The sequence below is a fragment of the Eschrichtius robustus genome, chromosome 5, assembly GCF_028021215.1.
Source record: "Eschrichtius robustus isolate mEscRob2 chromosome 5, mEscRob2.pri, whole genome shotgun sequence".
Lineage (NCBI taxonomy): Eukaryota > Metazoa > Chordata > Mammalia > Artiodactyla > Eschrichtiidae > Eschrichtius > Eschrichtius robustus.
In genome coordinates this window covers 43996089-44010766 of record NC_090828.1, presented here as the reverse complement: position 1 = coordinate 44010766, position 14678 = coordinate 43996089, and the positions used below count along the sequence as shown (strand labels likewise).

General features: G+C 39.8%; 1 protein-coding gene across 1 annotated transcript; it reads left to right on the top strand.

Annotated features, from left to right (window-relative positions):
• Nucleotides 1-11524: 11524 nt before the first annotated feature.
• LOC137764814 (endonuclease V-like) lies at nt 11525-12283 on the top strand. The gene is given in 2 exon segments (XM_068543851.1): nt 11525-12127; nt 12130-12283. Coding segments are annotated over 2 exon segments (633 nt in total). The 5' UTR covers nt 11525-11586; the 3' UTR covers nt 12222-12283.
• Nucleotides 12284-14678: the final 2395 nt, after the last annotated feature.

Here is a 14678-nt window from a genome sequence, read left to right as displayed (position 1 = left end):
AAAGAAATTTAACACAAGACTTAATTCGTAACTCAAGATTTATCTGTCTTTATCGATACAATAGAGTATTAGTTGTCTAACAAATTTTCTAGTTAATTGCTAATTAATTATATATTTCAGATTGCTTGTAATATGTTTAAGAAGAGTATAGAGAGCTTTACTGGTAGGTTACAATTATAAGATTATATAGTTCTCACCACTGATTTAAAAATAATTAATGAAGGCTTGTATGGCTGTTAGCATAACTGACACAACCTTGTGTCTTACAGTTCCTCCTGTCCTTTCACTGACCCTACCCAGGACTGTACTGTGTAGTAAATCACTTCTCTGTCATCAAGGGCTTTGTAGTTAACAGGCATTGTTTAATAATCATTAGGACCAGGTGGCCTCTATGCTCTGTTAGTCCCAAAACAATGATGAAAACCCTTGCTGACGTATTCCTGGTGACCACGAGACTGGTTACCCACTCATAAATCTTGATTTAGGAATGCATGTCCTGCTTCCAAGCACCTACTTTCATACCCCAGGTTAACTATAAAATTATCCAACGGCCCCTCAGTGGTGAGGAGTGCAGCTGCAAATGCTTCCAGATCGTTGTCCATCCGATCCAGATCCTACCATGTGAGTAAGTTACCCTATGATAAACTGATCCATTGATTATACGGAGCTGCCTGCCTCGATTTTTGGTCTCACAATGACTTCTCAGTTCTGTGGACACTTTTGTTCCCTCCATTTTCCAACAAGGCTCAAGTTTCAAGATGGCAAGGACATTATTTCAAAAATGTTAATTTCGAGTTCACTGGGGGCAGCAAGAACCTCTTCAGACATTTTATGTTCAAAAGTGTCAAAACTTCCTATACCAAAATACACAGGCCACAATTTTGGAACAAGATTTCTATGGCACACGAGTTACATACCACACCACACCACACCACATCAACCATTCCACCCACCTGGAGCAGGAGCAAGGAAGCTTCTGTAGCTTGTATTACTCCCTTCGAAGTCCAGGAGACCATAATCTCTTTCCACTTGAGAATAAAATTATAGCCTTTATCCAGTAGGTTAGTTTATCAACTGATCTCTGGTTTCCAAATTAATCAACAAGTATACAAGTAGAACATAATGCCAAAGAAAATGTACAAATGCATCTGGTATCCCAGACTGGATTAAGCAAAGAGCAAATTTAAGTATGTGCTTAGGGTACCACAAAAAGTCAAAATAGCACGTAAGCTGTCATTAGGAGAGAGAAGTATACTTTAATAAACCACATTACACTGATTTTATAAATCAGATTAAAATATTTTTTTGAAATATGTTTGAGAGGTTGAGGGGACGGGGAGGCATCATAACCTTTACAGAGGTTGAGGCCACTAAAGGCAATCAACCCTTCTTTATATCTCAGAGTAGAACAGTTTGACATAGAATACAATTGATCAACCAGAATCCCTCCAAATTCTTTATTTGTGACAGATATTGGAAGCTTTTAATATAGTTCACAAAATGGTTCTAGTCAATAATGGGGTCTATTTCTAAGTACTTGTCCTCATGTGGCTTAGAGTTTCAACAGTGGGTTGCTTCGATTGAGGTTTCAATAGGAGAAACTGTGGACATACTTCAGTGGATGTTTATTGAATTAATGAAACAGAAGCAACAGACCTGGATTCAAAACCCACTTTTTTCTAACCTGTGACCTTGGATCACTTACCTTGAGCTTAGGTTTCTACATCCATAAAATGAAAATCACATTATGTACTTCATGGGGTTGTTATGATGATTAAATGAGATAATGTAAGTGAGATTATCTCATTAAGGTAGTTGAATCTCTTATTTGGGGTTGGGAGGATTAGAAATGAGACACTTATTTAAGGAATTGTACTAAAATCCTTCATAACCTCCCCATAATGATTCATTCATTCATTCATTAAAAGTATATAGAATACCTACAGGTACAGTATTAGGTACAGAGAATCTTCCATGATAAAACCTTAGGAAAGAGGACTTTTTATGTCCATTTGGACATAGTTTACAAACTACGTAGTCTTTGATAGAGTCTGCAACAACAATTCATTGTAGTTTCAACCTAACCATCCCTCCCTGGTGCCGCCCCCCCAACTTTGAATAAGAGAGGGAGTGGAAGTGTCTGTTTTACACTTTACAATACAAATTACCTAGTGATTTTCAAAAATCAAAGTTTAATGGCTTGATACTTTTAGAGTCACGAAATAGGTGCAAATGTCAAAACTGACCAACCAAAATGTCACCCCCTCTGCGAACTCGCACCCAAAATGTCACCTCCTCTTGAAGGCACCCTCCTCTCCGGTCTCTAAGATTTCACAGATGCGGCTCCACCTGTCTGGATCATGCTCTCCTGACCTCTCTACCTCAGGTCATTGGCTCCTACCCAAACTTCAGCACTCTCTTCAGTCATTCTCTGTCCTGGATGGCTCCTCTATCCTCACTCCTACTGTCCCCAGTCTAAATAGGGGCCTTTCTCACCCTTAGAGTAGGGTATTAAAATGAAATCAAGTTTGGTTTTTTCTTAACTGGAAAGATCATTTAAAACGTGTTAGTAGTGGAAACAATCATTCACCTTTGAAGCAGATTCTTTTGCTTTAGGAAAATCACTAGAATACTTTTATAAACATAACAACCACCATTGTTCTTGGAGAAAAATATTAAGTCATCTTTAATCTGAAAGCTAGTACTTCAGACAGAGATGTGAAACAAGCCACTGATCAGTGTACATTCTGTTGTCTTTAGCATAAATACACCCTTGCAGAGACAGAGACGGACAATGTTAAGTTTTTTCCTAAGTATTTAATCTTGCCTCTGAACCCACCTCCCACCCCTGACCCAGGAGATATGTATATCTTTTATAAAATAATTTTTTTCTCACAGACTGGTTCGGAACAGTCCATTTCGGGCTTTCACTTAACATCGTGTTAGAGTGAAGATCTGGGATGGCCTTGGAACAGCTTTACCGTGGCTGAACTCTTGGCAATGCACCCGTGGGTTTTTTTACTGAATAACCCAGACTTTGAAGTACGTCTTCTAAACTGTGGCATTGTCTTGTCTATTCCCCTGAGGCTAAAGAGTACCTGGTGGGTGAGGGTGAAGGAATTGGGTGTTTCCACTGTCAATCATCCTGGGGTGGGAGATGAGGTAGGCCTGGGCATGGACTGGGAGAGGGCAGACTTCTTCCCAGTTAATAGACAAAGGAGAGGTAAGTGTAGAAACTCCACAATGTGTAGATGCCTGGGGTGACCTGCCACATGGAACAGTCTCTGACATACAATATCAATTTATTTATATTTAATATTGATGGAAGATCCTAAGAGTAGCAAGTCTCTTTTAATGGCAGCTGAGTTAAAAGGTACTTTCTATGTTGTGCTTGAATTATGCCTAAGCCTTCAGTTAAGCGTTAAGTATTTCAGTAGGTTTGGCTGTGCTCTAGGGAATTAAGGGAGAACTTTGTGCACACATCTAGTGTGAAGCAAAGAAGAGCAGCAGAAGCACTAAAAGGCACTTACAGGACATCAAAAAATAAACTGTGGAATATGGAGCTATAACGTCCAGATCAAGATGGCTAGTCAATTGGTCAGTGATCATCGGGACAGTTTGTGGAACACGGAAGTGTTCCTTGGAGATTTATAGAACTTATTTGGGAAGCAAATCCAGTAAAAGAACAGATTTCCCACAATTCTCCCCGAGGGCTATTGCTATTGTTTGTGGGAATATTGATAGAAAAGTATGTGCTTTTTAAAGGTTAAAAAACTTGGACTCCATTCTTCATTTTGTCTTTTCTGCAGAACCATCAACTTATTGACAATAAGGACTGTGTCTCTTTTATCTTTGCATCATCACAGTTTCTAGAACAGTGTCTGGAACGCAATAGGTGCTCAAAAATATTTGCTGAGTTACACATGCATAAAGTCTGTCACAATATTGTCTTCAACTTGATGAGTTGACTTAGGTCAATAGTCATTTAAAACTGGTTGTGAAACTGGAAACCAAAAAACTCCTAGAAGAAAACATAGGCAGAACATTCTTTGACATAAATCGTAGCAATATTTTTTGGATCTGTTTCCTAAGGCAAAGGAAACAAAAGCAAAAATAAACAAGTGGGACCTGATTAAACTTAAAAGCTTTTGCACAGCAAAGGAAACCATCGACAAAATGAAAACACAACCTACTGAATGGAAGAAAATATTTGCAAATGATGACCAATAAGAGGTTAATATCCAAAATATACAAACAGCTCATACAACTCAATATCAAAAAACCTCAAACAATCCTATTAAAAAATGGGCATAAGACCTGAATAGACATTTTTCCAAAGAAGACATACAGATGGCCAACACACATGTGAAAAGATGCTCAACACTGCTAATCACTAGAGAAATGCAAATCAAAACCACAATGAGATATCACCTCACACCTGTCAGAATGTCTAAAAGACCATATATAACAAATGTTGGCGAGGATGTGGAGAAAAGGGAACCCTTGTACACTGTTGGTAGGAATACAAATTAGTGCAGTTACTATGGAAAACAGTACGGAAGTTCCTCAAAAACACTAAAAATAGAACTACCAGATGATCCAGCAATTTCATTCCTAGGTATATATCCAAAGAAAACAAAAACAATTTAAAAAGATACATGCACCCCAATGTTCATAGCAGCATTATTTACAATAGCCAAGATATGGAAGCAACTTAAGTATCCGTCAACAGATGAATGGATAAAGAAGATGTGATACACACACACACACACATACACAGTGGAATGAAATACTACTCAGCCATAAAAAAGAATGAAAGTTTGCCATTTGCAACAACATGGATGGACCTGGAGGGTACTATGCCTAGTGAAATAAGTCAGACAGAGATAGACAAATACTGTATGTTATCACTTGTATGTGGAATCTAAAAAATAAAACAAATGAATGAATATAACAAAACAGAAACAGACTCATAGAGTACAAACTAGTGGTTACCAGTGGTGAGAGGGAAGTGGGGAGGGGCAAGATAAGGGTAGGGTTTTAAGAGGTACAAACTACTATGTATAAAATAAATAAGAAAAAGGATACATTGTACAGCACAGGGAATATAGCCAATATTTTATAATAACTTTAAATGGAGCATAGCCTATAAAAATTTTGAATCACTATGTTGTACACTTGAAACTAATATAATATTATAAACCAACAATACCTCAATTAAAAAAACTGGTTATTAGAAATATACTGAAATAGAATTAGTAAGATACCTTGATACTCTCTATTGTAAGGCTGTTGCTATAACTTTCAAACTGGAAAATATGTTTTAAGCACAGATTCCTGCAAAAAGCTGCACAATCATCACATATTTCCAGAGAATCAGGAAACCAGAAGAGACCTGAAGGCCATGTAGTTCCCTCACTTTATGAATGAAGAAATTAAAGTCCGGAGTGAAAAAGTAATTTGTCCAGAGTCACACATCTCACCAATGGTGGAGCCAGGGCTAGGTTGCACCTGTTCTGATTCATTGCTCTTCTTCTTAGTACTACATCATACACTTCTACTAAATCATACCAATCATGGGTCCATGGCTAGATGGGCAGTTGATAGTATTTATTTGTATTTTATGTTTAAAAAACACTCTGAAACAATAGATGGTGTAGAGATTTTTTTACACATACTTTGCTTGATTTTATGAGCACTGAAGATCCTTAAAAGTCCTAAACAGTGATTTTCATACCTGGCTCTAAAAAGACCTATGCCAGGGTCCTAGCCCAAGCCAGCAGGACTCAGGCATTGGTATTTTTGAAAAAGCTTCCCCAAATGTTTATAATTGCAACCAAGATTGAAAATCATTGTTCTAAAATAGTTTTATTTAATGTCCTTATCCATTTTTCAATCCTTTTGTTTACATTTCCCAACTTCTCCCTGATGTCCTCCTCTACGATTAACTGGGAGACACTGAGAATGCACAGTCCTCATTTGGATTTCACTGATGACCAGTGGGAACCTCCTAAATTAGTGCAGTTCAATGCTAAAACCATTTAATTTACATTAAACACAAAAGACATTTCCACCTGCTTGGGACAACACAGCATTGCATTATTTTAGAGAATAGGTTTCCATAGAATCACATGATCAGCAAGAAGCATATCATTCAAACCCCAGCCACTAGGGAAATTTTTACCTACAGAGCATGCCCTCTTTGTTCAAAGTCATCAAGGAGAAGTATTTTGTATTTTCTTTTGTTATTCTTTGCCACACTGCTGAGAATGTTCTTTACTTAACCAATTTAATGTAACTGCTGTCTTCTGTGGAAATGAAGAACAATGAATAGATTGCCTGTTTACGTATCTTTTCTTTAGTTGCGGACTCACAAATTCAAAACTTAGCCTTCTTTTCTTCAGGCTAATAATAACTTAACCTGTCATTATGGCCTATATTTTATAACCATTTATAGTTTTCATTCCTTCTTTCTGAACATAATAGAGCACTGTGTAATAAAATAGTTATTTACCTTTGCTTTAGCATGTCATCTAAAGGTGAAAAATGCAATGAGGTCAACATTTTTAAGTATCATTACCTTCATACTCAAATACTTTCCAGTTTTTACCTTATTTTTCAATTTTAAGACATAAAATACAGTTACTGGGTAATAAATTATAATTACCTTACCTTGTATCTGAAAATAGAATGCAAACATAAAGCTTTCTTGCTTTGGTAATTTCTGTAATTTATACACAGCATTGATGAGGCCCTAGGTATAATTCAAATGTACAGACTGCACCCAAAATACCATAAACATAAGCTTTTCTTAGAGCAAATCGTCACTGAAGCACCAGCTCAGACAACAGAATTAGTCATTAACTCTTCAGGCAGCCTTTACATTTTCTTTGTATAGTGTTATCTATACTCATCGTAATATTGTGCCATTTTTACCAGCTAGTTAAGATTTCATTGTATAAACAGTAGCTGAATATATTCATGTCAAAGATAATCATTCCTTTAAAAGGTTTCTTTGTCAGGTGTTCATTAAAGTGGATTTCACATCAAAATGATAGTCACTAATATAGGGCAAACATGTTACCCATTTGGCAGGTCTTCTTAAAAATTTAATTTTATTAGCACTGTATCAAATCCTCAGCCTATATTATGTCTCCTTAACAGCACAAAAATCTGTTTTATGAATGCACACAATTGGTGGGCATCCAAAGTGGAATAATCTGTGTATCATTTACAAATATAGGAGACCACAATAGAAGTGACGCTGCTCATGAATGCATCAGAAATTCACCATTAAATGTATCTATTTTCACCAATGGTATACTTTGTAAACAGTGCTTCCACTTTCTTAATATTGGTCTTCAGAAATTCATTTTGTGATAAATTCCCTAAATAAAGGCTTCTTCCCAGCTGATGTTTACCACTCCGGGCTGCATGAAGCACTGGCATTTTGCTTCAAGACAGGAGGTAACAGGAATAAATACAGCACCAGCTACATTTCCTCTGCATCAGATATGTGAATGTTTTGAGCATTGTAATGGGTAGCGTGGGTGACACAGAATTTCACAAAATCGCCCACACAAAGAGCAGCCCTTCTTCAGAAGGCACAGCAGACACCATTTTGTCTCATTCCAAAGCAGTTCACAACCTTCTCCAGTTTTTCAGTTGAAGCTTTCAGACACAAAGTTTTTAATCTAAACCTGATGGGACATGATGAATTTTTAGGAGGGTAATTTGATTTCTAGACAGTAGGAGGGAGAATAGAAAAGGGCAAGAATTGAGGTCACAGCTGTAAATATCTCTGAGCTCTCTGAAGGAGTAAATTAAAGTGAGAATAGCCTTTATTTTTAGTTACATAGACACTGATAGGCATTAAATTAATGCCAGTGTAAGATTTCATTCTTACATTTCTTCATAGGAGGGACCCATATTTGCCCTGGGGGCTTGGTGGCAAAGGGGTCAGGGTAGGGGTAAGTCATGAAACCCACTCCATGTCTTTCTGTGGAGATACGTGAGAAACCAGTTGTGGGCTGCTGCCTAGGAAGCCCCGCCCACTAAGAAGACCTCTTGGGACTCTGACTGGCCTATGAATGTGTTAATCACAATTATATCAATATATGCTGTGCTGTAGCTGTTTGTGGGGAGATTTTAAGGGATTTTTAGCTTTGTTTGCTTTTGCTTTAGTTTTTGGCAAGCCAAAGGATATATCTAAGTGACAGCTGGCTTTTAACATTGTAACCTGACTCTTCCCAAATTTACTGTCACTGCTTAAAACATTTTGGCGTATATTATCAGAATTCCCTTCTACTCCAACGGCTCATCTTTTTCTATATCCTGAGTACTATCAATCTTCATCCTTTGAGGGAAGATTTTATTTTGCGTATGTATTTGTTTCTTATTGTGGAAAACACACATAACATAAAATTTGTCATTTTGAAGTGTACAATTTAGTGGCATCTAGTGCCTTCACAATGTTGTGCAACCATTACTACCGATCTAGTTCTAGAACATTTTCATCACCCCTGCTCAAAAAGCAGTCACTCCACATTACCCCCTCCCCTAGCCCCTGACAACGGCTAATCTGCCATCTCTATGGATTTGCCTATTCTGGATATTTCACATAAACGGAACCATACAACATGTGTCCTTTTGTGTCTGCATTCTTTCACATGTAATGTTTTTGAGAATCATCCATGTTGTATCTGTATTTGTTTTGAAGCAACAGGAAGTCAAATAGAGCCTAGTCTGGTCAGTTGGCTGAGTATATACTGTCTGAAAAGAGTTTAAGTGATATTACGAAGTAAATGAGATTAATTTTCCTATGTGCTCATGTTTTGTTTTTTTGCCCTTGAATACATAGGTTCTATTTACACTAAAAAAACAAAAACAAAAAAACCCCACACCAAATAAACACCACAATACATTATTACCTATACTCAGAATATAAGTATTGCTTGATTACTGCCAAGCAGACTTAGGTTCTCTTTTCCGGGGGTGGGAGTTGGCCAAAGGATGTGATACTGAAGATGTTACACAGAAAGTATGACATCCCCTAATGAAAAATATGAGGTACTGTATCTGAATTCAGATCTTAGGTGACTATAAGGCAAAGTATTCAAGTTAGGCTTTTGTAGCCTCTCTTTGTAACATCCTCCCTTTTAATTGCCCACTCTCCTAGTTCTCCCATTAAGGTGAAATATCTAGTTAATAACAAAAATTCACTCTAAAATATTTATGACTTAATGAATTTAGAAACTAATGAAGATATCCTTGCTTAATTCTACAAATTAATTAACTTTTGATCAATAAGTGGAGAGAGATGTTAAGGGAAGGATCCTTTCTTGTTCTCTCAAATCACACCACATGGACCAGTGTGGTTCTCAAACTTTTTTGTGTCTAAGAATGACTAGCATATTTGTTTTAAAATATAAATTTCTAGACCCCAGAAATTCTGATTCAATCTGGGTGAGGAGCAGAAATCTCTACTTTCAATAACTATCCTAGGTTGGTGGTCCTCAGACTTTAGTGTGTATCAGAATCACTCTGAGAGCTTGTTAAAACACAGATTTCTGGACCTCAGAATCTAGAGTTTCTGATTCATAGGTCTGGAGTGGGGCCTGAGTGTTTACCTAACAAGATCCCAGGTGATGCTGCTGCTGCTGGTTGGGGACCATGTTTTGAGAACCACAGTCTTAGGTGATTCTAAAATAACTGTGCCGGGCTTCCCTGGCGGCGCAGTGGTTGAGAATCTGCCTGCCAATGCAGGGGACACGGGTTCGAGCCCTGGTCTGGGAAGATCCCACATGCCGCGGAGCAACTGGGCCCGTGAGTCACAACTACTGAGCCTGCGCGTCTGGAGCCTGTGCTCCGCAACAAGAGAGGCCCGCGCACCGCAATTAAGAGTGGCCCCCGCTCGCCACAACTGGAGAAAGCCCTCGCACAAAAACGAAGACCCAACACAGCCATAAATAAATAAATAAATAAATTTAAAGAAAAAAAAAAACCTTTAAAATAACTGTGCCTTGGCTACATTTGGGGCCATACTGATAAACTAATCACAATTCTGCAAATCAAGCTAAGCCTGTATGGCAGCCTGTGATAAAAGGGCTTGGCTTTCACAGGGGTGGAATAAAATAAACCTTTGTCCCTAGCTGTGGAAGCATCAATAATTTTCACCAACAATTTTAATAGGGTACTATTTTAATCTAAAATATCAGTTAAGGACCTAAAACCAATGCATGAAAAACAATATTTTCTTTTGACTTTCAGGGGTACATATAAAAATTTGTAAATTATTGTTACAGACTTCATTTAAAATAATTTATATATAAAAAAACAACTGGGGACTTCCCTGGTGGTGCAGTGGTTAAGAATCCATCTGCCACCGCAGGGGACACAGGTTTGAGCCCTGGTCTGGGAAGATCCCACATGCAGCAGAGCAACTAAGCCCACACGCCACAACTACTGAGCCTGCACTCTAGAGCCCGCGAGCCACAACTACTGAGCCAGTGTGCTGCAACTACTGAAGCCCATGTGCCTAGAGCCCCTGCTCCGCAACAAGAGAAGCCACCGCAATGAGAAGCCTGCGCGCCACAACGAAGAATAGCCCACGCTCGCTGCAACTAGAGAAAGCCCGCGCGCAGCGACAAAGACCCAACACAACCAAAACTAAATAAAATTTTTTAAAAAAATGAAGCACTTAAGAAAATCACTGTTTAATGGCCTGGGGTTTCGATAGAAAACTGATTCAGGGGTACAGCCTACTGGATAATTCTGAGATTGCAAAGGAAAAAATTGTCATGGGAATTTTAACACTTAATATCTTTCTTTTATGTATTAATTTCTTTCTATGTTTCTTTATAAGCATGGTATAATGGAAACATCATGAACTTTGGAGGTTCAAGATCTTTCTTTGCCTTGTGACTTTCCTTGCTATATGACCTTGGGCAAGTTACTCAAGCTTCAGGTTCCTACACTGTATAATGGGGTAACACAATAATTACTACCCAGCAGACCTATTATGAGAATTAGGAAATAAAACATTTAAATTTCCAGCATAATGTTGGACCTATTGCAGAAACTATGTCCCTTATACACACACACACACACACACACACACATACTAAACAAACATAAAAGAAAAAAACTCAGTTTCTGACCTTCTTTCTATACAAGTTCCCTAAACTTAATTCTGCTTTGAAGCAACATTTACCAGCACATGTGGGGACTCCATGTTGGTGTTTCTCTGCATTTTGACTTCTGATAGTTCTATGCTTTAATGAGTTAGGGAGGACCAGGCAGTGGAAGAGCCTCATCACCTTTTGCTGGTATTAAAACTTAATGATGGAGGGCCGTGCCATGGCCCGAAAGGCTGGGAGGCCTCCAGAGGAAACACTGTCGCTCTGGAAACGGGAGCAAGCCCTGTTGAAGACCCTTGTTGTGGACCGGGACATGGAGGCGTGGCAACGGGACCCCGCCTTTTCGGGCCTGCAGAGGGTCGGGGGCGTGGACGTGTCCTTTGTGAAGGGCGACAGTGTCAGCGCCTGTGCCTCCCTGGTGGTGCTCAGCTACCCTGAGCCCGAGGTGATGTATGAGGACTGTCGCATGGTGAGCCTGACAGACCCCTATGTGTCAGGCTTCCTGGTCTTCCGAGAGGTGCCCTTCCTGGTGGACGTGGTACAGTGGCTGCGGCAGAAGGAGCCCCACCTCATGCCCCAGGTCCTTTTTGTGGATGGAAATGGGGTGCTTCACCACCGAGGCTTTGGGGTGGCCTGCCACCTTGGTGTCCTCACAGACCTGTCCAGCATCGGGGTGGCCAAGAAACTCCTGCAGGTGGACGGGCTGGAGAACAACGCTCTGCACAAGGAGAAGATACGGCTCCTGAAGGCTGGAGGAGACTCATTTCCTCTGATGGGAGGTTCCGGGACCATCCTGGGCATGGCGCTGAAGAGCCACGACCACAGCACCAAGCCCCTCTGTGTCTCTGTGGGCCACAAAATGAGCCTGGAGGCAGCCGTGCGCCTGACCCATGGCTGCTGCAAGTTTCGGATTCTGGAGGCCCTGCACCAGGCTGACATCCACTCCCCAGACTACATCCGCAGGACCCTGGGAGTCCAAGGGGCCCCTGCCTTGCGGCCGAAAGGAGCAAGAAGGCACAGAGGCCAAAGCCGTGCCCCCAGGGAGTCTCAGAAGAGCCCACAGATTTAGAAATTATCCATTGACTTTCTGCCATGGGGCTTGAGAGTTTGTTCCCTCTCACATAGCCTCTCATACACTTTCCTTCCACCCATCTTCTCATTTTCATTGAATCAGAATTCAATGTCTGCGTTATTCTTTCTTTGCACATACTACTCATAGCTGAGTAATGTAATGTAATTACATCCCCTTTTTTGTACAACCTCTTGCTTTTCCTGCACTTGATAATTGCCCATGTTTTGGGTTTGGTTTATTTTCTCTGTATTCATTACTTATTCCCAAACCCTGCAATGGAAATATAAATCTCTTTTTGGTACATTAAAAGCATCAGGCCATCCTGAATTTATTTTTTTCTTGGAGCCTGTGGTAGCCAGCTTCCAAGATGGCCTCCTGGGGCTGGTGTAGCCCTATGGCCACACTGAACCTGGTCCATCTGTATGACCAATGGAGGTGTGGGTGTGTGAGGATGTGTCACTTCTGATACTAGGCCTAAAACACATTGGGACTTTTGTCTTGATGGTGCCCCCTCCTTCTCTCTCCCCCCTCATCATTCACTTCGAGAGAAGTCAGCTGCTGTGTTGTAAACTGCTCTGTGAAGTCCACATGGCAGAGAACTGAGCCCACCTGCCAGTCACCATGTGAGGGAGTCATCTTGGACAGCCTCCAGCCCTGCTCAAGCCTTTAGATGCCCCAGCCCTGGCTGTCATCTGACTGCAACCTCAGGAGAGACCCTGGGACAGAACCACCTAGCCAGTCTGCTTCCAGGTTCCTATCTCACAGTTTCTGAGTATCTCACCTTTGTTCTGGAATAATATTTTTATGCAGCAGAACATAACTAATACAGAGCCACTCCTCCCATAAAAAAAAACAATAAATAAAAACTTAATGATAAAATGAAGCATCTCAGCTAAATACTTTCCTGTAAAAAAATTGTTTAAGTAGAAACCATACTCAGTGCCTTCAGTCAATTAATTCCCTCTGTTCATTCTCAGAGAAGACACTTATAAATTGATCCTTATCTAAGATAAACAACAGAAAATGAGATCACATTAATGTCAAGGCCCAAATTGTGATGTTTCTGGACATGCTTAGGAACTCATATCTTGAGTTCTTCAAATCTCCCTGTGATTCGTGGAGTGTCCGTGGTGGTCTCAAGTGTGCTTGGAAATGGGTTCACTCATGTTTTCGGCTCTGGCTTCCTGGTCAAGCAATCCAGAGCTGTGATTCAGAGATCTCCTGTTGGGCCCGGGGATCTGCATTAAAACAAGTACTCCAGGAGATTCTGATGAAAGGCATCCTTTTTTTTTTTTAACATCTTTATTGGAGTATAATTGCTTTACAATGGTGTGGTAGTTTCTGCTGTATAACAGTGAATCAGCTATATGTATACATATATCCCCATATCCCCTCCCTCTTGCATCTCCCTCCCACCCTCCCTATCCCACCCCTCTAGGTGGTCACAAAGCACCAAGCTGATCTCCCTGTGCTATGCAGCTGCTTCCCACTAGCTATCTATTTTACATTTGGTAGTGTATATATGTCCATGTCACTCTCTCACTTCGTCCCAGCTTACCCTTCCCCCTCCCCATGTCCTCAAGTCCATTCTCTACGTCTGCATCTTTATTCCTGTCCTGCCCCTAGGTTCTTCACAAACTTTTTTCTTTTTTTAGATTCCATATATATGTGTTAGCATACAGTATTTGTTTTTCTCTTTCTGACTTACTTCACTCTGTATGACAGACTCTAGGTCCATCCACCTCACTACGAATAACTCAATTTCGTTTCTCTTTATGGTTGAGTAATATTCCATTGTATATATGTGCCACATCTTCTTTATCCATTCATGTGTTGATGGACATTTAGGTTGCTTCCATGTCCTGGCTATTGTAAATAGTGCTGAAATGAACATTGTGGTACATGACTCTTTTTGAATTATGGTTTTCTCAGTAATGGGATAGCTGGGTCATATGGTAGTTCTATTTTTAGTTTTTTAATGAACCTCCATACTGTTCTCCATAGTGGCTGTATCAATTTACATTCCCACCAACAGTGCAAGAGGGTTCCCTTTTCTCCACACCCTCTCCAGCATTTATTGTTTCTAGATTTTTTGATGATGGCCATTCTGACTGGTGTGAGGTGATACCTCATTGTAATTTTGATTTGCATTTCTCTAATGATTAGTGATGTTGAGCATCCTTTCATGTGTTTGTTGGCAATCTGTATATCTTCTTTGGAGAAATGTCTATTTAGGTCTTCTGCCCATTTTTGGATTGGGTTGTTTGTTTTTTTAATTTTGAGCTGCATGAGCTGCTTGTATATTTTGGAGATTGATCCTTCGTCAGTTGCTTCGTTTGCAAATATTTTTTCCCATTCTGAGGGTTGTCTTTTCATCTTGTTTATGTTTCCCTTTGATGTGCAAAAGCGTTTAAGCTTCATTAGGTCCCATTTGTTTATTTTGTTTTTATTTCCCTTTCTCTAGGAGG